General features: G+C 29.3%; 1 protein-coding gene across 4 annotated transcripts in view; it reads left to right on the top strand.

The window, feature by feature from the left end:
• The window catches only part of RhoGAPp190 (Rho GTPase-activating protein 190), a 307,804-nt gene extending 281,692 nt beyond the window's left edge, over positions 1-26,112 (top strand). For 2 of the 4 annotated variants that reach the window (XM_075362256.1, XM_075362253.1), the window contains 4 exons: positions 7,181-7,535; positions 11,221-11,364; positions 13,428-13,533; positions 17,154-19,080. In XM_075362256.1, coding sequence (XP_075218371.1) covers positions 7,181-7,535; positions 11,221-11,364; positions 13,428-13,533; positions 17,154-17,352 — 804 coding nt within the window. In that variant the 3' untranslated portion in view covers positions 17,353-19,080. Of the gene's footprint in view, positions 1-7,180; positions 7,536-11,220; positions 11,365-13,427; positions 13,534-17,153; positions 19,081-25,314 lie in introns of those variants that run through there. The other 2 variants (XM_075362254.1, XM_075362255.1) reach the window with 2 other exon arrangements.
• The last annotated feature ends 413 nt before the right edge of the window (positions 26,113-26,525 follow it).

Below are 26,525 nucleotides of genomic sequence, written 5' to 3'. Positions count from 1 at the left end.
ATTGTGTCATACAGTTTCTAATGGCAGTTACTTCACAAGCATTGGATATTGCTAAATTGAGACTGTGTGCTGAGCAGTGGACATATAAAGCTAATGGAATTTACTTTTCCTGACATTGACATAGCTCCGTCAAACCCTTGACCATGAATCTTATGTATCTTTACATTTAATGAGCGCAACTTGTCCAATATCACCACTGCGATTCCTTTCCCAGTCACATCATATAATGGTATCAATTGTAGAAAGATTTCCTTCACAGTGAAATTTTCTCTATCAACATAATGAACACACAGTGATAATTGTACTAAGCCTGGTACGTTTGACATCTCATTGGCGAGAATAGAGGAGCATCTGGAGGCATTGTTCTTTCATGAGATTTCGAACAATCAGGTTGTTGCACACTTCAATTATTTCATTCTATATTCTAAGACTGGTGTACTGCGCATTTCCAACACTACATGTCAACATATTTTAGGTAGATTTCATAAGCTACCTATTGTAATAGGTACTGTGATTCGACTTCTGGAATATTATGACATATCTTCACGTTTCAAATCCCCCAGACCCCAAAAATGCTGTCAATTCAAAAGTTTATATATATCTATGTACATATATTTCACTTTCTTGTAAGTGCCGTAATTTTGCACCAATCACTTTCAAATTGATACATATAATATAATGATCCAAAATCTTCGTTGAGTTCATTAATGGGCAAAATCGAACCATGGGGATGGAAATGGAAGGGCTTTTTCAAAAAAAGCAAAACATAACTTTCTTAGTAAGTAAAATATTGAATTTGTTTAAAGTTCCCACTATTCTTAGGATAAGGGCCTAAAACTTATCTAAGTAAAGTTTTTTGATATCACCAACCATTGGCTCAAGGGGTGGAAAAAATGGGGTTTTAAAGACAAAAAAAAATCATACCTCCCTTAATAGATAAGTATCAAATCGTTTTAAAGTGGTTGTTAGTCCTCTAAACATTACCTAAAAATTTTTCTGAAACAATTTTTAATATGACCAACCCTTACGGCAAGAGGATGATCAAAATGTTGTTGGAATTATAAGAAGATAGGGCTTGTTGTATGCTAAACATCTGAAACTTTTTTCAGATGCAACCATTGTCGTATTGAGTAAATTTTAAGTTTTGCTTAACTTTAAGATGGAAATCTTTTTTATCCCGTATTTAGCACTGGTGAAATCTACCTCCACCTTCTGGCGTCCGAAAGGGATTTTTTTAATACAGTATCAGTCTTACTTCGAAAACGAAGAAGTGCCCTGAAATTGCCATCATTTCTTCTGGTTCTTAGTCGACCTCTACCTCTGTTCGTCCCAAATCCCTGAGGCCTCGCAGAGCAATACATTGTTTCCTGCAAAACAAAATACTCTCAGTAATAGGAATAAGTTTTTCCTACTCTCGTTTCTTTTGAGTTGTCGCAGTATCTATTAGCAAATCTATAGACATTTTCTTCCCACATGAAATTTTCGTCAAAGTATTGGCAACCTCCAAACTTTCTTTGTGATAAAGACACTTCTCATGTTCTGAAAATCGCTCGACGGCATCCTTCCAGCTGTCAGATTTCTCACTACAAAGTTGACCTAAGTGTTGCTTGGCAGATCCAACACCATTTCTTGGAGCAAAAAGTGCATAAAATTTACAAAAACTCCCTCCCTTAAATTCAGAATATGCAAGCCACTTCCAGCAGTAAAGCCATTTAAACTGAAGTTGCAGATTTCTCTTTCCTTTTGTTGGAAAAACAAACCCTGGGTTTGGTTCCCAGATATTGTCTAAGACATCCAGTTTTTTTTTTCATTAGACAAGTTTTTTCCTATATAAACCAATATCATAAGCGTGTGGTTTACTGGAACTTGAATATATTGAAGCTTCTGGAACCAGAACAATACACTTATCACTTCTAAATGATTCAGTGGGCACTTCAACATTATTGAGTGATGTCAATTTACATTCAATACCAGCCAAGTTTTCACAGGAGGATGTGAAACTAGTTTCAGAAAGAACATTTGCAACAGCACTGTCATCATCGTTGTGGCAGCAAAGAAATATTTGGTAATATGAAATTTACACTAACGTTGCAAGAATCACTACCAGCACATGACGTTTTGCTAAAAATATTGTAAAATTGAACTTTCAGGTTGCTTAGACCTGTTGAAGAACACAGAATGATAATGTGGAGTTTCTATTTAAAAATATGAACTACGAAATGCACAAAATGATAAATGAACGTTCCACAACAAAATCTGAACTCGGCTAAAAAGTGAATACCGCTTGACAATGTACAATATTTCATATATACACTGCGGAGCTATCCTGACAGTATGTTTCACAACAAGTAAGTTTATATGGTGTCAGCCTTATTTTATTACAAGGATGTATTATTATAGTACCTTCTTAATAAGCACCATGGCTTTGATGGTCTTTTCTCTCTTTCAGTAGATGAGGAGGGGTATATGATTTGATACCCATCGTGCCAGTGAGAGCACTGCCACCTTCTCAGAATACTGAATGAGGGTAACTGTGTCGCACGTTGAGTGATGTACTGTATGTGCTGCAGCTCCAAGTACAGGGGATTAAATTATTGAAGAAGAAAGGGCAGCGGACTGGTTCTTATGTCGATAGATTTTGTTATTCTGACAATGAGAAAGTAGAGGAGATAATATGATGGATTTTTAAAAAGATACTCGAACATATATGTAAATTTATAGTACATTTATTTTATATACGCCTAATATTAAAAAGTATTTAAAACTTCAAGGGGGGATGGCTCAAACCCAGTAGTCCTCCCAATCACCTCCTTGTGTACACCCCTGAATGATTGTAATAAAATTTATATTGGGAAAACTAATAGCTTGTTTAGAACAAGGTTTGCAGAACATTTTAGACATTATAAAAACAATAAGTTAGGATTTTCTAATGTTGCCGACCATTTAATACTTAACAAACATTTCATTATCAATTTAGAAACAAATTTTAAAATAATTGAAATGACAAAAGAAAATGATAATGATAAAAATTTGGGCATTTTAAAAAAAATATTATATAGACAAAGATTCATCTTGATTAATCTGCGGACAGAGTTTGATAATGATTTTCTTATTAAAATTGCTGTAGATAACAGCACTTTTGTAAATATTAAGTAAAATTCTTAACATATTAGTACAGTACTGTATGTAATGGCTGGGGCCACAGGCATGTATAGGAAAATTTTAAAAATCTTTGTTATTAAGAATATTTAATCTTAATTTTTGACTGCATATTTTACACTATATATGTGATAATTTTAATTTTTTAATGTGTAATTTTAAAGTTTTTTTGATCAACTGATGAGAGAAAATAAATCCTCAAAAGCACTTTTGATGTACAAATGAAATTTGATTTCAATTTGATCAATTAAATTTGATGTACAAATGAAAAAGTAATAATAAGGTAAGAAATATTATTAGATTCTGTACTGTGGTGGATTACTGAGTTTTACTTTTAGTTTAATACACACACACACAGTAGAAGTCACTTATAACAAAGTCGTTTATAAAGAGCAAAAATAAAAAAAATTAGTTGTTTTCCTATATTATTAATGTATAGTAAAGTTTATTTTAATGAGCTAATAATGAAGTTAGAAATTTGTTATAATGGTAAATTATTTTCTTTTGAATAATAGATTTATTCCCCAAGTAATTAAAAATGTGAATGATTTTAAAGTACTGGTACAGAAATTAAATATTAAAGTCATTAAGACTGTATGTAATATTAAGTGTTATAATGACATTGTTCATTTAGATTAGGGAGGCAATGACCTCTTTACAGTAAGTTAAAGTGGGTAATAAGAAACAAACCCATATCCTGTAGTAAATAATAAGAAACGACCCATATGCAATAGTAAACCATGTATTGTTTTCTACTGGCTTCTGGAAAATTCGTTTTTGTGGTTTTGATAAATTTTTATGGCACAGAAATATTGTCAGGCATTAGAAGAAAAGTTCTTCCATTTGTGAAAAATTAAAAATTATTGAGAAATTAGAAAATGGGCGATCTAATTCTGACATGTGTGAAACTCGTAGGCTTTCTTCTTCTAAATGATTTGACTGAATGATTTTGAAGAACCATGATAAGTTAAGGATAAAAAAAATCAGTCTCAGGTAGATGAGAAAAAATGATTTGGACAAAGCTCTTATTGCGTGGTTCAAAGTGAAGAAGAGTGAACATAAATGGATCTATTTTGAAAATTTAGGCAGAAAAATTTGTTCACCAGCTAGGATATAAAGGGTTTGTTTGTGGCGATGGTTGGCTAAACTGATTTAAAAATAGACACAAAATCGTTTTGAAAAAATTAGCAGTGAAGAAGGCAGCGTACATAATTCTGATGTTAGCAATTGGCTTTGTGAAAAATGGCCGCTAATAAATTCAGGTTATGAATGGGAAGATATATTTAATGCTGATGAAACGGCCTAATTTTATAAATTAACTCCCAACAGAACATTAAAATTTATAGGAGAGAATTGTGTTGGTGGAATGCATTCAAAAGTAAGGCTTACTGTTTTTCTGTGTTCAAATATGACGAACTGAAAAATGAATGCCAAAAATCTTCTAGTTAAGTACTTCCAATACAAAGGTGTGGATGACTTCTATGAAATTTGAAGCTGAAATACGTAATTGGTACTGCAAACTGAGAAAAAGAAGAAAAAAAATTTTTCTGCTGATTGATAACTGTCGAGCACATCCGTCACTGGAAAATTGGAAAAACATTAATGTAAAAATTTAATCGAAATGTTTTGGACGCCATCAGATTAATCAACAGAGGTTGAGATAATGTATCTTCAACTACAATTCAAAACTGTTTCAAAAAATTTGGTCTTGCTACAGTTGTAACAGAAGATTACAAGCCAGAAGACAAACTACTACTCTCAGATTGGATTCAGACGATTGATTCCAAAAATGTATTTAACGGATGTAATATAGATGATTTTGTGCATGCTGATGACGATATGTTAATAACTGAAAGTCCAGCAGATGAAGAAATAATTAATGATATGAAACACAGGGAAATTGTTAGCAAAAATGAAGATGAGATGATGACCGAGAATTCAGTCATTTCCGTCCATACAGCTTAAAACAGTTTAGAATTGCTTACAAAATTTTGTGAAACAAATAATGTCAGCTATGAGTTTATAAAAAAATTATATAGTTTAAAATATAGTAAAAAAAGTAAGCAATTATAGAAACTTTTAAAATTAGGATGAAAGATTTAACATTTTATCGATGTAAGCCTATAGTACTGTATGTAACAATCATACTTTTTAGGTTTGTTTAAGTACAGTATTAAAGTGTAACTTATACAAATTACAGTATTTTATTTCAAAAATAGCCTCCTCATCAGTTTTAGGTAAGTTAATAATTTGTTATCCATGTATATCCATGTGCTTATATATTTTTTAATATGGTTTTAAATACCGGCAAGTTTCTTATACAATGTTGTATTCTTTAATATTGAGTATCAGTTATTTAGTTTGTGTTAAAGGGGAAGATTTTTTTTCTGGTATGAATAGGTTCATTCGTTTATAACGAGCACATACTGCCAGTTCCTTAAATCTCGTTATAACTGACTCGCTGTATACACATACATCTTAATTTAATCACAGCTAATATTCAATAAAAACCTTAATTTATAAAGTAAAATTTTCTAGGTGTATGTAGTGTGTAGAACTGAAATAGAAAAGCCTTCCTTACATTTTTTATATATATATATATATACATATAGGATGTGTATGCAATTCTGTACATAAATGACTGCAGCCATACAACAAACAAATGATACAATAAAGGGTTATAATTAGTGTCCAGATGATTGTTGTTACAGTAGTGAATGAACTGTACTTTTACTTCAGTAATCAGCATGTTTAGCTTTTACCATTTCGTGTGACTGATAGTTTTCATTAAAATCGCTTATCTCCATCTCTGTTTGTTGTAATCTACTATTCATTTTAATCATTGGATTCTGTAAATCAAAGAAAACAATATATTGTGAAAATTAAAAATGACAAGAAGTATAAGAATTCTAAATTCACCAAGGCATAAATGAGGTAAACATTTGTTTATAACAAAAAAAAGGAAAGTTTTTAAGAATGTCATGTAGTTGTCAATATTGTTAAAAGAAAAATTTTCCCATATTAGAAAAATAACTTGAAACTGATTTAAGAGTGAAGAAATGATGCACTGTGACCAGTGATATGATTCACTTTCAGGCACAGCAGTAGTTACTTAAAATGAAAACCTTCCTGTTCAATTTTATTTATGATAATCGCACCAGGAATTAGAATTAAGTATGCTATGTACTTGCCCTTTTTTTCCTATTCAAGTGGTTTTTCAATGTAATTAAATGACCAGGCAGTTGTGCTTGGAAATGCTTACCAACATTACAACAAACATCACTGAACACCTATTTTTGCATATAAGCACTACAAATTGTTTAATTCCAATGATTTCAGAACAGAATCTACAGTCATACTAAGACAACCTAATTTCTACATAACTGTATACATAATTTCTTCTGCAACTGGTACATTTCCCATTTATGGGAAATGGATAAAATAATCTAACAGTACTAATAAATTATATACTCAAATTCTAAACCGAATTACTGACATTCATTTGAACTCTTTTCCGTGACTTTTGACTACTGCAAAAAACCTGGTTGAGGTATACATTTCTCTTGAAGGAACTATACTGTTTTCACTTTGCGAAGGTCCCAGATTTTAAGAAATACAGGCAACCAAACTGATAATAGTATCCAATAAGATAGCCTGAACTGTGCACTGATTTAATAAAATTACTATCTGTAACAGCCCGTAACAGTTCAACATTATGATGAAACAATATTATTAATAAACAAAGTAAACATAGGTGTTAGTGATTATGTAAGAAACACCTCATTATTTTTCCATCTTTGGGAAAAAAGAATCTGAAAGTTAAAATGTAAAACTATATTTTTATTATATTTCAAAGTAGAGAGAAAGTTGATAAGTTTATTTTGTTATACTTTTTATATACTTATTTATCTTGCACAAAGAGCTAAACTAAGAATTGAGATAGCTATCCAGTAAAGGAATTCTAGTCTTACATAGTCTATATTAAATATGTATTTTTAATATAGTGTTTCTTATTTTTCAGTTTGGCATCGTTAATAAAGGAAAAGATGGGGATAAAACTCTTCGCCGAAAAGAAAAACAAAAAGCCAAGGAAGAGGAGAAACAAGAAAAACGTAGACAAAAAGAGGAAAAGTTAAAAAAATTGGCTGAAGAAAGAGAAAAAAAGAAACAAAAGACAAAAACTACAACAAAGGGTCCTTCGTCGTCTCACCAACCCCCTTTAGAAGCATTTGTTCAATCAGAAACTAATGCTGTACCATTGATTTTGGAAAAATGTGTGAAGTTTGTTGAAGATGAAGGCCTTGATTCAGAAGGAATTTATAGAGTTCCTGGTAACAGAGCCCATGTTGAATTGCTGTTTCTTAAGTTTGAAGAAGGTAAGATAAATTAACAAATTGTAAATCATTAGATTTTATTGTGTTATATTCTGTGTGCAGATGTATACGTAATAGAATTTAATTTATTTGTTACTTTAATTCCATGTATTTACATAATATAGATATTATAACATTCATGCTTAAATTTTGTGTTTTAGAGCTCGGTCAGTTTTTTAAGAATTATTGCAATTCAATTTAGACATTAGCCCCCTTAACATCATGGCAGGAACAAATTAAACCATCTCTTCTGAAGTATTTCAGTAAATTTTGTTTCTATTTCTATATAGTGAAAGTTTAGTATCCTTTTTAATAAATTCCATTCTCTAAATTTTGCACTCTAATGTATGGAGGACCTTAATCTTATATAAACCATAATTATGGTTTTAGTAAGACATCCTTCATGGCAGAAGTTAGCATGTCTGGGTAGGCATGGCATTTTGTAAAACGATAAAAATTGTCATACTCATTCTGTCTAGTAGGTTGACATCAGTAACACTGTCTTGCCATAAGAAAAAGTGAGAAAGATGGGCGTTAAAAGTTAAAAATTGTGATTTTAGTAAAATTACACATCATTATAACACAGGTCAAAAAAAAAATTTGGAACTGAAATAAAACTAGGTGAATTGGAATGTATTTTTTATGCTGAATCTTAAAATGAAGTCAGTTTTTCTTCATCACCGTCAGAATTTTAGTTATGACCCTTCAAAATATTGAGAAACTTCTTAAATAATAGAATACAAAAATAATAATTACAATTAAAATTCCTACCATTATTTTGCAGACATTTACGTTTATCTTAATTTCTTTTTTCTTATTTTCCTTTTGTGTTAAGTCAATTCTTCTGTTTTTATTATCCAGCAGTATTCACTCATCATTGATTGAACCCATCTGCAATATATCTTGGTGGAACCTTTCTCCTTTTTCATCACTGATGTCGCCCTAGTTTAAAATGAAAAAGTTCAAATGAGAATGTGAAAAATGAATTTTCAATGACATTCTGCAGCCTAAATTTTTGTAGTTTAGTAAGAGTTTATTTATAAGCTGATCATGGTTTTCAGCTTTTTTGTTTTAAGAAAATGAGTAACAACATTTTTTTAATCACTACCATGCAGCTAGTTCTTTAGTATTCAGGTTGCTGTCAGATATATTTTCACAAATAAATTTTCTTATTTGTGGCTCGATGAATATTCCCTCTTTTAATTTGGCTTCACTTAATTGTGAAAAAAAGCCTCAACTAAATATTTAAAGCTGTCTCCATCTTTATGTAATTGTTTTATAAGATTCTTCATCAGGCCTAGTTTTATGTGTAGAGGTGGTAAAATAATACAATCTGTTTTAACAAAGTAAATATTTACATTTTTCATCCCTGGGGTAAACAGATTTCTTTTTGGCCAGTCTTTTAACTGTGTAGTGTTTATCTGTAGCCTGATTATACCACAAACACAAGAAACACATATACTTTGTGACAGAGATATAACTTAACAAATCTTTATGTTCAATCAAATAATACCAAAAGTTGTTCTGTCATAAAAATCTTTCACTAGATTTATGACATTATTTATAAAACAATCTTTATAATATTTGTATGATAAAACTACTACCACAACCAAAGAACACAGCAAGTCATACCAAGAGCTGAACTCATACTGAAGAAAATTTCATTACATTGATTTACTTATTACTTGACTCACTGACGTCTATACATGTCTGGCTTGGCATGAGATGACGTCATTCGACTGTTATGTATTAAATATAGGTCTACAGCGTGCATCACAATATAAATCAGATGTGAATAAGCATCGTACTAACTTATTTGTATTGTTTGTTCCATGAATGATGGAACAAATAAATTTAAGGGGTTGTAACTTAGAATGTTACTGATGGGTTGTTTCGGAAAACATATTCAGATTCAGCATATAAAATACTATATAGAACACCTATTCCCTTTTCAGTTCCAAATTTTATGTTGACCAGTGTAATCATTAAATATGACTTAAATAAAGTTTCATTTAATAGAATATTTTTTACCTTTTTACAGAGCAGTTTAAACTAAAGCATGACAGTGAAGACCATTAGATTGGTTCTATATTTAGATCTAAGTGGCACATTTTAACTGCTGTTCTGACAGTAGAATATTTTTTAATGTGATAAGTGTTCATTGTGTAGTAAAACATTTACCTGTTTTTAAAACCGCATGGTACAAAACTTAAGATTAATTGTTATAATGAATGTTTAATGTTTTTTTGAAGTAATATACCAATTTTATTTTAGTTATCTTAATTCTTTCTCTTATCTTATTCTTTTAGATTCACTACCATTATTCATAAGCAGGTTACTTTTGTGCATTCAATCAGGTTCAGTAATTTGTCAATTAAAATGTAACATTCATCTATTAAAAAGATGGATTTTAAAGCACCTCAGCTGCCACCCAAGCGGTGTAAAATTTCTACGGTAGAAAATTTAGTTACTGATCTCACTTGGTATAATTGTAAATAATATATGAGGATCATATGGAAAGTTATGCCTGTTTACGCAGGCTACTTGTTCATGTGTTTTCTCTTCAGCTGGTCTCAGTCATCTGTCCGCTTAGTTTGTGCAAGCCCTTCTCATGGCATTCTTTACTCTTGTATTCTTTCTTTACATGTTTAAAATGAATAAGAAAATAGAGAATGATGTTTTGTGTGAAGTGAAACCTGCAATTCAATTTCTTAATCACCATCAAATCAAAGAGGTTTATGAAAGCATATTGAATGAATCATCAGAACATTCATCTTGAATACAAAACAATTTTTGTGAAGTGGATTCCTCCCAGGTCTAGTTATTTACACATAAACTGTAAGCGTGCTACGTTTTTATATTTGAATCATTATGCATAGTCTGGGATTAATTCCTAATACATACCATACAGCAGACAAAACCTGAGTTTTACTACAGTAGAGAGTAAATATCAGTCTGTAGAATGGCATCACCCTCATTCACTATCTGAACAAAAAACTTTAATCAGTGTTTACTCTAAAGTTCAGTTACTATCTTATGTGACAAAAAAGTTACTCTCTTTGTTGAGTTTGTGTCCTGTGGAACCACAGTAAATGCTGATTCATATTGCAAAACTTTAAAAAAATTACGGTAGGCCATTCAAAATTGAACAAGAGGTTTGTCTAGTAGAATTTTGCTTTTCCATGACAATGCACAGCCTCATGCTGCTGAGAAAACAAAATAGTTGCTCATAAAATTAAGTAGGATATTTTTGATCATCCAGCTTACAACCCTGACCTGAACCCCTAGTTAGTAACAATCATCTGCTTATCAAATTGAAAGACTTTGGGAAGAAAGCATTTTGATTGATGATAACTTAAAGAAAGAAGTAATTACTTATCACAGTAAACTGGCAGCAGATAAATGCTTAAATATATACACAATGATTACATTGAAAAGTAGCTTAATGTTAGGTTAATTTATAAGAAGTTGTTCTAAAATCTTTGTCAGCTTCTTTTTTTATCATAAAATGGGTACTATTTTTAAGATATTGATGGTGCATTAAAAGATTTTTCATTTGACTTGTATGAGTTGCAATCATATTTCACTCTTTATCTTTTTAAGTATTCATACCTGCTATTAAACCTACCAATGAGATTTATATTTATCATTTAATACTACTTTAATATTTCTGTTTTTTACATTATAGTTGTGATTCCAGATCATAATCTTGACATTGGATCTCTTGACATTCCTGTGAATGCTGTTGCTACTGCTTTAAAGGATTTCTTCTCAAAAAGATTACCTCCACTTTTTCCAGAAGAATTGATGTCTGAATTAGGAGAAATATCAGGTAATAAACAACAATTATTGTGTATTTGAGTTTTAGATACTGTGTTATTTATTGTTTTTATGCTGCGTGGAAACTGGATAAGATATGAAATGATATTTCTAAATTTAATGTACTGCAGTTGTCTGATTAAAGTTGAAAAAACTGTTGTTATGATTGTTTTAGATCTGGTTGTTGTTGCATGACACAGGAACACATCTGTTAAAATGGAAGTTTTAAAAAGCATGGGTGTAGGAGTCTTTGTATCCATTAAAAAACTTTAACCATGTGAGAAAAAAGTAATACAAATAGTAAAAATTAATTATAAGAGGCACAGCCAGTTTTTTTTTCTGAAATAGAAGTGTGATATTTATTCTACAACTAGACCCTGTGGTTAACAGAAAGAATTAAGTTGTCATTTGCAGGGCTGAATATAACCGGCATTTTAATGGATTTGATGTACTGATATATATATATCAGTACAAAAATGGCACATTAGACATGTTATAACATGTCTAATGTGCCATTTCAGATAAAACCAGGTCTGTTTATCTCCCTTAAGAAAAAAAATTTGAGATTTAGATGCAAATGACCTCAGTATAAGAGGTAGTATTATAAACAAATTACAAAATCTAAAAGAAAAATGTTATCTTTTGTTAACTGTTTACTTAATAGTTAATTTGTTCAACTGTTAATAGCACATTGAAAAAGTTGAGGCTATTTTTGCTTTAGTATGCAAATTTACAAAAGTTGGAAAATCAACAGTCAGTTTCTAAATCTCATTTTATAATGAATTACAGAAATGCTACTATAGGGTAAAACTGTTTAGAGGCGATCAAATGAAGAGAGAGTACATGGTCTACTTGACATGCTGCAATTTATGAAAATAAGTTTTACATTTTACTGCATTGATGTATGTTAAATATAAGCCCTGTTCTAAAAGTCATTGACTTTAGGTCATTAAATTAACAAAAAAAAATAGGGTATATTTTGTTGAGCTCTGATCTTTTTTAATTCTGATGCTTATAACTCGACACACTTAATGAAATACTTCACTCATTGTTTAGACCCTTTGGGGAGTTTGTTTCAGAATAGTGTCCAACTTTGTTTTTATCCTAAAAGCAACCATTTTTAGTTAAGAGGAATAACCAAAAATTGCTTGAAGGCATATTTGGGAAGTGCTTGATGAACATGTAGAATAAAATGTTTAGTCAATAAAAGGTTCTGGATAAATTTTTGATAGACAGAGACTTAGACTTCTTAATAACGAATAACTGTATTTCATTTCCATAATTGTTATTAAAAAAAAACTGTCATATGCTTAGCCTTGCTGTAAAAATAAAATTACCACCACCATGTTTGGTAAGAGTAGAGTCATATTATTTCAATACTCTTAACTTTTGAAATTCCAGTCTCAATACTTCATACAACACATTCTGTTATCAGGCATAAAATGATAATATAATAAAAGTATTCAACACAAAGACAGCAGACCAGTGACTGATTACTTACAAGGATAGAAAGAATCATGTATACGGTATATAGCAAGATTAATTACAGCAAGCCCCAGCTCTACTCCATCTGCTTCTAGATACTTTTTTAGTTCATCTTATAGAATATAATTTCTTATATTTATTTGGTTTAGATATTAAATAATATGAATCTTAGAAGCAACATTTTCTATCTCAAAAGGTTACAATAAGTTTCAGTTCAAAACAGGCTTTTAAATTATACACAGATGGTCAGTAACTTAAGTATATTCACATCTAACATATGAAAAATATAATTTCATTATATTTCCTTCTGTATTAAAAAAAAAGTGAATCCTATTGCTCTCTGTATTACTAAAAAAAGGATTTTTACCATTTCCATTTATTATATTTTCATGATTGTATGCTCAGAAAAAGTTACATTATTATTAGAGGAAAAAAATTATAAAACATTTTTATATGATCACTGTGAATATTTCTATCTGTTACCAAGATGTTAGGACATGTAATTTAAATAAGCTACTAGGGAAAGGTTTAATTTATTACAGTAATAATGGATCCAGTCTTATATTTTCATAGTTCTTATCTATTTTGTAGTAAAAGGAGACAGAAGCTGTCGTTTACTGGCTCTCAGAGGACTGTTAAAGAAGTTACCTCCTATCAACTTTGAAATTCTTAAGTTTGTGTTCCATCATTTTGTAAGGTATGTTAATTAAAATAGAACAGTCTATTGCTATAGTAATTTTCAATAATATTTCTGTTTCTTTCAGTTCTAGGTTTGTTTCTCTTTGTACCTTTCAATATTTATTATAGTCTATCATTATATTTTATTGTCTTTTTCATTATTACTATATGTTATATATACTTTTTTTAATATTTTAATGCATGATTAATCTGCCAACTATTTAATGAAGTGTACCAATAATAATGCAGTAATGTTTTAGTAAACAAAAAATTTGCATATAAATCATACTGAGCTGCATCTTAAGTCATTACAAATTAGGGCCTGCAGAACAATACCAAATCACTACAGTATCATGATTCATACTATAGTGAAAGCTGAAATTTCTATCACTCAAAAAACATTATTATTTCCCTTGAAGTTTGAACGAATGAGGATATACTTGGATTATTGAGAGGTCTGTATGATTGAGTATTAACACTATTTTTAAATGAAGATAAAGTCTTATTATAAATAAACCCAAAACAAATCTTTCATTAGTTATATATAATGTTGCAGTCAACTGATAATAAAAATTAGGTGTTTATCAACCAGGTGGAATTCTAATTATGGCAAGAGAAGTACCCATTTTTAGACAATACATTTTATGATATTAGTTTTATAAGATTAGCGTATTAGCTGGTATGGAAACACCAGGTACAGACAGGAATGGCTAGATCATTCTGTTGGTTTATCATAATAGTTCTCTTAAGGCAGTGTATCATGTAGTGTAGTTAGTTGGGTTTTTTTTTTCAATTGTTCTTTTATTTTAGCAAAACAATCATTAATCACTGTTAAAGCACAATATAATCATATTCATTACTATTCTGTACATTTCAGTATTTATTTATTTTTTATTTTTATCATTTTCTTTCAAATTTTATTAATTTATTTCCACGAATAAGAATTGAATGAGAACTAAACAAACTAAAAATACTGTACTGGTAAAGTAATGTGTATATTTAATAGAGTGGTTCAGATATCATGTTCTGTTCATTACTTAATGTTAAATTACATTCAGCTGTTTCATGGAGGAAGCAAAGTACATCATGCAATGTTGATGCGATCGTATAAGTTGAAGTATGGAACAAAAAAAACATAATTAAAAGAATAGGAGTCGACTTAAAATTAAAATATTGGTTCATTAGTTAGGATAGTTTGTTAAAGTAAAAATTTAATATTTTATTAAAATCAAAAGTATTTTTATTTTTAATGTTTCAGTTGTAAATATTTTGATTATTGAGGACTATCCCCTACCTTTTTCAGTGAGTGCAGATGAACAGCATATCATGTTATAATGATCCAGCTCAGTTAGTTTTCATATATCCACTTTACTGCATGGTTCTCCAGTTTATACCAAAAAACTGCCTAACTGCGTGCATTTAGAATCTGGCAGTTTTATGATTTCTTCATATTTCTGCCATTCGCAGACAAGTCCTTCACTTGCTCTTGAATGGTGTTTTTAAAGGTCTAAACTATAAACAACGTATGATATTGTAACAAGACTGATATAACAGAGCTGAGTAACTGACTCCTGCCAATTAAGAAGAAAGTAGTAGAAAATACAATAAAAGGAATCCAGAAGAGAACTAAAAGGAATTTTTTTTTTCTAATGCTAACAGGGCCGTTTAACAATCATTCTTTTTGGTACTGCCTGCTGATAAATCCAAAAAAATGTTCAATGAGGAGAATTACCAGACCAGAGAAGGAATTCGTGGGAAAATGTAAGGGCACGAACGATCATTATCACACTTCAACTTGAGTCTAGTTCTGCAGGTCAAGAAGATAAAAGTATAAATACTCCAGGACTGAAGAGTTAAGATCAGTATTATGTGAAGAGTTAAAGCGAGAGTGTTCTGTGAGGAGTCTCAGCGAGTATTAACATGTGTTCGACACGATTGTAAGATGGCGTTATCTGTCAACATAATTCTGGTGGTGAAAGTGGGAGAATGCAGGAAGTTGTTTGCTGAGTTACAGTAGACAATCAGTGAAAGAAGTAAAGTATTAAATTTATTCATAAACTATAGGGCAGTTTTATTTGTAACAGCGAAAGTGTGTGCAAAGAATAGAATTGAATAAACTTGTGACTAATCTTATCTTCGAAGTAATACAATACCAGTTGCTAAAGGTGTAAATATTAGCGGTCATTATAATGTCTTTGGTCAGTTGAACTGAATTCTGGGTTTTACGATTTACTACCTGTAAATAAACCGGACCTTATTTTAAATTCTATTTTGTATATATAATCATTTTTTTAATTATTATTGTTGAGGTTGTGATCACTATTATTATTGTCGATTATTATTGTCATTTTTATTATTACTGATTAGTCTTATTTTATTTATGTTCTATATTATTAAACTAATAAATTGTAATTATGTGAACATTTTCAATTGTTAATCTCTTAGTATCCTGGTTGAGCCGCAAACACGCGACAATATTAAATGAAAAATTATTACTAATTAAAAAATAGGATTTAATTTTTAATACATGGAAATATGTTTCCAGAGGATCTTCAAAACTATTACCCAACTCTTTCATCAGTTGCGTTGCAGGTGGCACAGTTGTTAATGGCACTAATTCTTTTGAAACACTTTTTAATATGTAGTTAAAATAGTGTATTTGATCTATATTGCATTTACATTTAATATGATTTCTTTATCATAAGTAGTATTTTAAATTTATTATTTTATAAGCTTGGTTGAAATCGTACCTTGTGACTGGTATGAATAAAATTTACACGGTATGATGATTGTATTTGATTGTTTCTATGAAGTGATTCCCAAAGGTTGATTTTGTTGTTTATGCTAATCAATAAATAAATGTAATTTACCAGTAAAACTCTTGTTTTAAAAAGCTAGATTTTAACAATGTCTATATACTCTTCTCAGGGAAGTATACTACTGTATGCATTTGTAGCGATGAGATAAGTTTGCTACTACAGCCACGAAGTAGCAAAATGAAGTAAGTAATAGTTATTTATCTTTTAAACTGTACTTAATATGACAGATCTATTTAATCTACTATAATCCCTTTAAAAATCCCTTTAATTTTGATATGTACAACAGAATTTACAGCATTTCAAAGATAAGTGAAGAATTATTATTATTGCAGAACATGAGGATGTTTAAAAATTAACATAATTTACATTTATTTTGTATCAAATGCAACAGATCAGTGGAAAAAAGAACTCTTCATAAATTTTTTCACTTTTCTATATAATGCTGAAATTGGATAAGTAAGTTTATCGAATGCCTCTGTGAAAGTATCCATCCAGACCTCATAAGAAATTTTTGAATGCTTCTTTCACTTCTTGACAAAGCACGTTTATCTGAGATGGTACTAAAATGATATAAATTAAATTACTAAAATGAATAAATGTTAAAGTTGCATGAAAGTATATTTGAGTTTATTTGCAATAAAGTTTGCTTTATTGGAAAGTGAAAAAATGTCATCAGTTAGCCTCCTCCCATAGGTTTAAGATATAATAAAGTTAGTTAATTTTTTATTCAATAGTGCTAGATAATTTTGTATCTTTATAGTTAACTGAACATAATTCAGATGAAAAATTATGATACTTATATCAGTTGTTGATGTTTCAGGGTATCTGAGAACTGTAAATTAAATAGCATGGATTCAAAAAATCTGGCAATTTGCTGGTGGCCCACTTTGCTTCCAATTGAATTCAGCGACATGGTTAGGTTTGAACAAATGCGCCCACACCTTGAGGATCTTGTACAGACCATGATTGACCAATATCCATTCCTTTTCTGCGGCAAGGAAGCATTTGTAATGGTCTGAATTTGAGTGTCTATAAACCTAGTATGTATCCGGTAATAGTTTCCAGATTAGATAAGATTGATTCTAGAACCATTTTTTACATTTAATTTACTGATGTAATCGAATTGCGTGTCGCCAGCGGGAAGATTTTGAACAGTTTATGGAATATGGAATACTTTTTTTAAGTGCTTTTTTATATTATGAAAATGATTAATGCAATGAATATAAGTAATTATAATGATTAAATGGAATTTTGTTTAAAAACATTACATCATGCTGTATTTTTATCATAAAAAATGTACATGTTTTGATCAGATTGTTGAGTAATTATTGTGATACGTTATATGTCACAGTGCAATAATATTTGAAATGTGGCCTGGCCATATGTCTGTTTTACTTAAGTAGTGTTTAGCTATATATCTGGTCCAAAGCAGATGAACACTTGTGACTTTTATTTAGTGATATATAAATGCTCCCTTTTTACTGAAAATAATATTATTTAATCGGTAACAGTTCTTATTCACTTCATTTATAAGCACCCAAAATCTTGAATTTTTTTAAAAAAAGGACGTTCTTTTCCAAATGAAATTTGCTAACAATGTAGAAAACCTATGCAAATGTTAATCATCTCCATTAAAGTTGTTCTGAAGAAAATTCAGAAATAAATTTCAATAAGACTGTCGTGCTGATTGACAGTGATCAAAAGGAGATCATATTAGAAGGGCCAACATCTAATCAGTTGAAAAAATACTTGTCAAAAAAAAAATTTTTCTGTTAATAAGAAAAGGGAAGTTCTAGTGACTTATACATTCACTGAATTAGCATACATTTTTATATATTATGTTATTATGCGGTTCTATGAATGCATTGGTTTAAATTTTATTAAAAGTAAACTACAGAATTTTCTGATAATATTTCACATGTGAGTTTTAATTTACTATTATACAAGTTTATTTATTCATGGTTAATTACTGTAGTTTATGTAACTACAGTGGAAACACGCTTAAATTAATTTGTGTAGGTTTCTGGTTACAGTGCATAAATACATTGAGAACTGTCCAAAATTTGCAATGTTAGATGCTGCAGTTTCTTATCATAGTTTTTGTAAATAGGTATAAGGTCCCCCCTCCTGTTAAATAGAAATACAATAATTGCAACAATACATCATTAGCTACTAGAAACACTTCCAGAATCAGGAGTAGCAGATTCATTAAATAAGATCCTTCTTAGAATTTAAGGTAGTTTATTACTTTTTTTTATTTATGGATATCAGACAAACAGTACTATGATGATTTCATGAATCTGTAATTTTTTTTGTATAAAATATTACACTGCATAAGAATGTTTTATTATTATTTTTATTTCATTAAACTGTTTGTAAACCATATTCTTTAAATACTCAACTCCTCTTTTTTAATCAGAACTTATAATTGTTGATGATTATTATATATTCACATATAACACACACACACACACACACACATACATGTACATGTTCTATTTATAACTAATAATTATGTTCTTTTATTTTGCAAAAGGACCAAATACCAGTAAACACAAACATGTCCAACAATTTCCTATAAATATCATATTCATATCCCTCACTCAAGATAAAGTTTTTTAATAAAACTTGTGTCTGATCCAATAAAGTTTAGTATAAAACTTTGCTAAAATAATTTAATGCTTTTTATAGATCATAATGAATGTTTGTATAAATTTGTGAATTACAGCTACATACATTTTTAATTATTTAATCTCCATTTTTTCTCTATACGTCTTGGAAAAATTACACGATGGAAGTTGTTTTCATTGAATTTGCCATATTTTTCAGATTTTTTTTATCACTACAGGGAATAATAAAACTCTGTAACCATTTAAAAAAAAATGTTCTATCATGGAAAAAGTTTAGTTCAGCCCATACATTGTTTAAGGCTTATCAAATGTAACATAATGTTAATATCAATGAAGCGCTTCTATATTTACATTTTTAATGATTCTTACAGCATGGTGTTTTTTTTTTTCTATATTTGATTCCAAGAACATTCCAGTTCTAAAAATATTTTAAAAAATATTGTAGTGTAAAAATGATATTGTAATGATATAATGTTAAAGTAAGTGACAATTTTGTGTCATTAGTTCATTTTATTTTTTAATTTAAATTGTTTACTGTACCTGGTTTTTATTCCAGGTATTCATAAAATTTTTTTTTTTTTTTTTTTTACCCAATGGAACTTAAAGTAAGTTTGTTTTAAAATTATTCATATTTTTCTCATTTTGTTTTTCTTAGTCTGTATTTAAATATTTTTATTGTTTCCTTTATTTATTTTTAGTCATAATGTCTCTTAATGAGATCACTAATAGTTATTAACATTGATGTTACAATTAAACTAAGGAAATTGAAGTATTTTTATTTTTCAATGAAACTAATGTGATGGTGTGGTGCTTCATCATGATCCTTGCAGATTTATGTGCGTGATTTTTGTTGACATGAAAATAGGTTGTTCTGTTTTTTATTGTTATTTTATTATAAAAAGAGTTATGCAATTCAAAGCGAGTTTTGAGTATGTTTTTAATTTTAAGCTAAAAACATAAATTTCAAACAGTAACCATTGTACTTGATGTTTAAATAATGCAAAGTCATGTATGTTTTATTCTTATTATTCAATAACTATTTTCTGATGTAAAATAGAATATGTGATATGCTTCTTCTCCCTGTAATATGCGAGTGATATTTATTATTTTTAATAACAGGCTACCATTATCTTATTAGATAGCAAACTTTTTTTAGGGATAAAAGTTTTGAAGCATTGCTGTGTATTGCCATAAATTATTGTCCAGAATTTTGTAGCCATTTATATTCTAGGTAATAATTGTTTTAAAAAAAAACTGTCACAAAAAATTTCATTTATTAACTGTAAATAATCTGATGTACTATATTATTATTTATTGCCACGGATGGTTATAATACAAATAAGGTTATTTATTTCATTTTATATAAGTTAATGTTTTAGTTTTTAGTTTATTTTTTCATCGTGTTTGTTAAATTGTGTAATGTACTGAGTCAGCACGATCAATATATTAATAAAGAAGTTACATCATTTAAATACTTTTTGGACTAAAAAAGTAGGCCTTATAAGTATAAATAATTCATATTTTAGCCAGCTTGATACAGTTATTATTATAGGTTTTAATTTTTATACAGGTTTTCATGTTTTATATTATATTTCCTTAATTTATTTATTTATTTTTTTTATTAAGATAAAGTAACATTTAATTTGCCCATAATTATAGTTCATTATTTGGAGAAATGTAGTATTTTGTATATGTTTTTAATATAAATTAGAGAAAAATAATCACCGGTTTTGTACCATGCGGTTATTTATTTGTTTTGTGATACTATATAATCGATGAGTTGTACAGTAAAATACAGTTGTTTTACGATCACACTGTGTGGTAACTAGCTTATTTTGTAAATACGTTCGTCTGGTAAATCAATTACGATACAGCCCGTCTTACAGATTTATACTTATTTGTTATATTTTAAAAAAATTGTGTAAAGAAGGTAATTATAAGATTATTTATCTCTTCATTTGCTATCTAACATCGTCCATTCCATAACCATAATAATGTTCATATACTGTATGTGTGCATGTGTTTGTATGTGTGTGTTTACATGGATGTTTGTGTGTTATATTAATAGCTTGTGTGTTGAATGCTGTCCATTTCAGAGCCAAAGATGTTTTTATGAAGGCTATAACTTTTTTTTTAGGTTTATTTTCATAATTTGTTTTCTTTTCCTATAATTATTATTACTATTATTATATGAGTAGAATTAATATTAAAAAAGGATATAATTGTGAAAAATCTGCATCAAATGTAATTTCTAATTTTCTCTTTGTATTCATGTATATTATGTTAGGCATGGTGGAATACATTTACAGAAATCAGTGATTATGCAGAAGATTGATACATTAAGGGTTCAATTAGTCAACACTATGTCTCTTGAATGTATTTAAAAAATGATAAATTTTTGGTAAAAATTAATATTATTTACTGGAGTTTAGTGTTTTACATACCACAAAGTATAATTATTAATAAGGATCTTTCATAATAAGTTAAAAATAAAGACTGCCAAGAAATTTTTTATTCTAGTATCTTTTTCCAGAATAATAGATCTGGTTATGGTAAGAATTATTATAAACAAGTTATTTATTTTTGCGATTCATCTAAATTTTGACAACCTAGACTGGCTACATGGAAAAAAGACCGTAAGCCTGCATGGATATGTTAAGAAAAATTTTCCATTTTCATTTATTACATACATTGTAATTTTTCTTAACTTATAACAGTAGGAAAATTGCATTAATCCTTGTGTGCCTCTACAGTTATTAATTTTTAAAACCAATTACCTTAGTAACTTTTATATTAAAAAAAGGATACTTTAGTATGCACTAAAGTGTTTCTAGTTTTTAACCTGCCATTATATTTTTTATATTATAATATTCCACATTTATTTTGAATATTTTCTTTCTCTGATTCTCCACTTAATTAAATTATATATTTTTTCCTTTGTAACAAATCTTTTTCCTGCCGTAATATATTTTTAAATTTCTGATTGTTTTCTTTTAGTTTTTAAATTTTTTTATGATTAATTCATCGTACAAGCTGAAAGTTTGTGCACAAGAATGTGAAATGGAAATTTTTAGCTTATGAAAAATGTCATCCCTAACTGGTAATTGAATCTAGGACCGCTGTATGAAAGGCTGAGACACTACCGCTCTGCCACAGAGAACAGCATAAGCCACATCATCTCTATAACTCTCAGTTCAGTTTTCTTAATTTTTTTTATTTTTAAGTCATGGTTATCCCTGGTATAATTTGATTTATTTCTATTATTTTTGTGTGGTGTTCATTGTGATACACTAGATTGATCTGGTAATCTACTGCAACTTTTCTGATATTGTTACTAATTTAAAAATCACTTTTTTCTTGGTAGATAATTCATCTGAATTTTTTTTCAAAAATGAATGTGTTCATTAAAATGATTGATGTTTACCTATCATTTTACACAGTTAAAAGATTATTTTGTACTAAAATTGTGATTAAGTTAATTTAGCCTCACTGTTCAATAATTCACTTATCTTAATAAACATATTTATATAATGCTTATTATATATATATATATATATATATATAGTTGAGAACACCAATTAATGACTGAATTGTGCATCTGTGTGCTTCAGTCTATATTGGACATGTAAGTTAACTTAAGACAAATAGTCCTTTGCAGCTGCAAAAGTTACAAATTGATATGAGTGGCCTCTAGGTAGAAAAATCACTTATATTTTTTATGTTTTTAAATGTAAATTAAAAATTATATGATATAATTTTTGAATTTATAATATTGATCATACTCTTTCGCTCTAGTCTTTTTAATGTACATATCTTGGAATTCTTAAACTTGACAATGCAATTTCTGGGTATGACTTGTCACTTGTTAGGTCGCCTATAACTATAATGTTTATACCGTTGACAGACTAACATATTTTTATTGCATAACTTCTAGAACACTTGGCCATGTAATATCCGAGACATGAGTTGTCAAGGTTTTCAGCCAAATGTAACGTTGTTATACCTGCATGATTTAAGGAGGTTTTATTGTTAAAATATCTATTGAAATGAAAATTTTTTATGAACTGTTTAGGTTCAGACTGCGATAACACATCTGATTTTTTTTACATCAATTCAAAAACTTTATTTTGTTTATTTTTTAGAAAATCAGCATGAATTTAGCAAAACTACCAGAAATTAGCTAAATACACAGTGAATGTACAATGAAAAATCTCATTAGAATTATTCTACACATTATTATTTTTATCATGTACATGGTCTTTTTCATTTAAAATATATAGGAGTTTACAAAGCATTCTATTGTTTTATTGTTAACAGTTTATTAATGTTAGTGTTTATTTACTATTAAATACAAGGGTAAATCAAGTATAAACAGGATTTTATTTTTTTTTTAATTTATTGAAAAACAAAAGGCAAATATAATTTATTTTTCTACCTTGTTTCCTGCTTTAGAAATACATTTTTCTCAGCAAGAAGGAACGTTTTTTATCACAGCATTGTAGAATGAAGCTGGTTGCATCAGGAGCTAATTGTACACCAATCCCTCCACACCCTTGTCATCTTCAAATCAGTGGCCTCCTAGAGCTTCTTTAAACATTACAAAGAAATGAAAATTGCAGGGCTGTAGGGAGGATGATCAAGTAGACTCCAGTACATTTGTTCTAGTTTTGAGACCATTAGAACTGCAGTATGGGGCCTGGCATCATGGAGGAGGATGGCCTCTCGAATCGGTTGGTCTCATCTTTTGCGGCGATATGCAGCTCTCACCTCATTCAACAGCTCACAATAGTAAGCAGCATTGATTGTGTATCACTTATGCAAAAAATCAGTGAGCAAAATGCCTTACCGGTTGAAATAAAAATGGTTGAAAGACCCTTGTCAGCTGATGGCCAAGTCTTGGCTTTCACTGGGACTGCCTCCACTTCCCTCTGTCACTCCATACTGGCTTGTTTCGACTGGGGAGTCTAGTGGTAGACCCACATTTCATCGCGGGTGACGATTCGACTCAAAAATGCATCACCTTCTTTCACAAGCCTTGCTGTAAGCCTCTGACAGACCTCCAAACGTCTTGACTTTTGATCTGCAGTCAAAAGGCAAGGGACCCAAATGGCACACACTTTATGGAACTGTAGGTCATTTGTGATGATCATGTGACAGCTACCATAACTTATTCTGACCTGTTGTGCAATTTCGGATACTCTCACCCGTCAATCATGTTCAAGAATGTCTTGAACTGTGTGAATGTTTTTGTCTGTAATGCTGGTCTGAGGACAGTGATTGTGTTCTGATTTTCCACTTGTTCTCGTCCTTCCTTGAACTCTTTATGCCAGGCAAACACATGAGTCCTTGACAGTGTTTGCTTCCTGAACTGTGTAGTCAATCTCTGGAAATTTTCTGTTGTTTAAACTCCATGAACAAGAATTTTATAATTATGCATTGCGCAGTGGAGGGGTGCACCTGTTGCTCTGACATCGTGATCATTACTGACAAATTGGTTGGGAGTGTGGAATGGCCGGCTCTCCCCACTCCTAATAACCCCACCCAAGCATACTAGAAGCACGGGCCCAGTCGTACCAACCGTAGACGTTCAGGAACAAAAATGCTGTTTATATTTGATTTACCCTCGTTTATAAGATTATTTCTGGTTTTTTTTTTAGCATTACAAATATCAGAATCAATTGCTCCCATTATTATTATTATTCTGAAAGTTAAAAATATTATAGAATATTTTGCAAAATACATTTTTATAAGTACTTGTTCAAGAAAAACAGTAAGTTTAAAGAACCATACAGAATACGAAAATGATTTACAAAAACTTTTGTCGTTACAGCATTATATTTTATATTCTACCTGTATTCAGGCAGTTTAATATAGTGTGTTATTAATAGAAAAAGTTTTTCATGCTGATATTTTTAAATTTTGAATTTCCTTGACTGTCAATGATGTGGTAAACACAATAAAGATGCTATCAGGTCATTGAATAATTATTATTAATAATCTTCTGGTTGTTCATTAAAAGTCCGTTGATCTTATACATTTTAAAAATATTGATGAAGTTTTTCTTGCATTTTTTAAGCTCTTCAGTGCAAGAACAAGTTAGGAATAGATGACATAAGAAAAAAAGTAAACTGATAACATGCTCTGTTACTTAAAAATTTGTTGTTAAAACGCTTGGCTGCCACTCTAGTATTTTGTCTACACTATGTAGATTATATTAAAAAAAATTTATATATATATGTCTCACAGCATTACATTTAATGATTTATCTATTAATTTAATTACTTTTTTAATCTTTAAAAACAGGCTTATTACATAATATATTATTAAATATCAAACTTTTTGTTTACTAAGGTGGATGTTTGTTTTCTTGCGTACCTAATCCTTTAAGTGTCTACACATATGATTCGTATCTTTGTAATGATGATAACAATAATAATAGTAATAATAATTAAAACTTTATTGATTGGTTTGACGTGATGATGTAATTTTATAGTTATGCAAAATAGCTGAAAATTATGTTCTGGTGTTAAATTGAGCTCATGTTTTTCACGTTAACATTGTGCATAAATGAAAATGAAAATAAAGACTGTCTGATTTATTACTGTTCTTCAATATGTTAATATATACATAGTTTACAATAGCGCACAATATTTGCAGTACAGATGTGTGTGGTACCTTTAAAACGGTGCAGTGGTTGTCACATTTTTGTGTATTATTTGTGAATTTCTGCGACGATGTTTAATCTCATTGCATTTTGTAACTAAAGAGATGGCACCACTAAAAGTTGAAAATTCAGAATTATGTATCTTGCTTATAGAAGCTCTGTATGCGATTTAGTCGTGTCACCGATTATTGTGTTGTGAATTTTTACTATAGAGATAACATATTTTTCAAAACCTATTATGCTGTTTGTTTAAATTTAAATACATTTTTTGTTTGGCTTTATGCCTAGTTTATAAGAATAAAATATTTAATTATTAACTAAATTCAGCCATGATTGTAAAAATTTTTATTATTATGGCAGGATAGAATTTTCAATAGCATGAATGTAGCTGTAAAAACATTAAGCTACTGTATAAATAAAGTCATTAATCTTAGGCATTTGTATTGAAAAATTATTTAAAAAATAATAAAATTGTTGATATACAGAGTAAACGTCCATGAAATACACTATTACCTTTCCATTCCCTTCCCTAAGTATCAGACTGAAAGCTATAGCGAACTTTCCTAAGTCATAGATAAAGAATTTATTTGTATTATATGAAATATAAACCACCAAAACGTAGTAGATAAGTTAATCATTAATTATTAATTTCCAGTGATCGATTTTCACGGTATCTCACATCTCCAGTTGGTATTGAATTCTATATCTACATTAAAATATATTTTTTTAATAATTTCTTAAAATTATTAAATTGTTAAAAAATTTTGTTAATTTGTTAACAAATTATTAAAAAAAATTTAATGTAGTTATAGAATTCTTAAAATAAAATTATTAAGTTTAACTTTACTTACTGTGTTTTGGTGGTTTATATTTCATATAATATTAAATTTTATTAACA

The sequence above is a fragment of the Lycorma delicatula genome, chromosome 4, assembly GCF_047948215.1.
Source record: "Lycorma delicatula isolate Av1 chromosome 4, ASM4794821v1, whole genome shotgun sequence".
Classification (NCBI taxonomy): domain Eukaryota; kingdom Metazoa; phylum Arthropoda; class Insecta; order Hemiptera; family Fulgoridae; genus Lycorma; species Lycorma delicatula.
The sequence above is the reverse complement of the archived record's forward strand: the minus strand, read 5'-3'. Positions and strand labels throughout refer to the sequence as shown.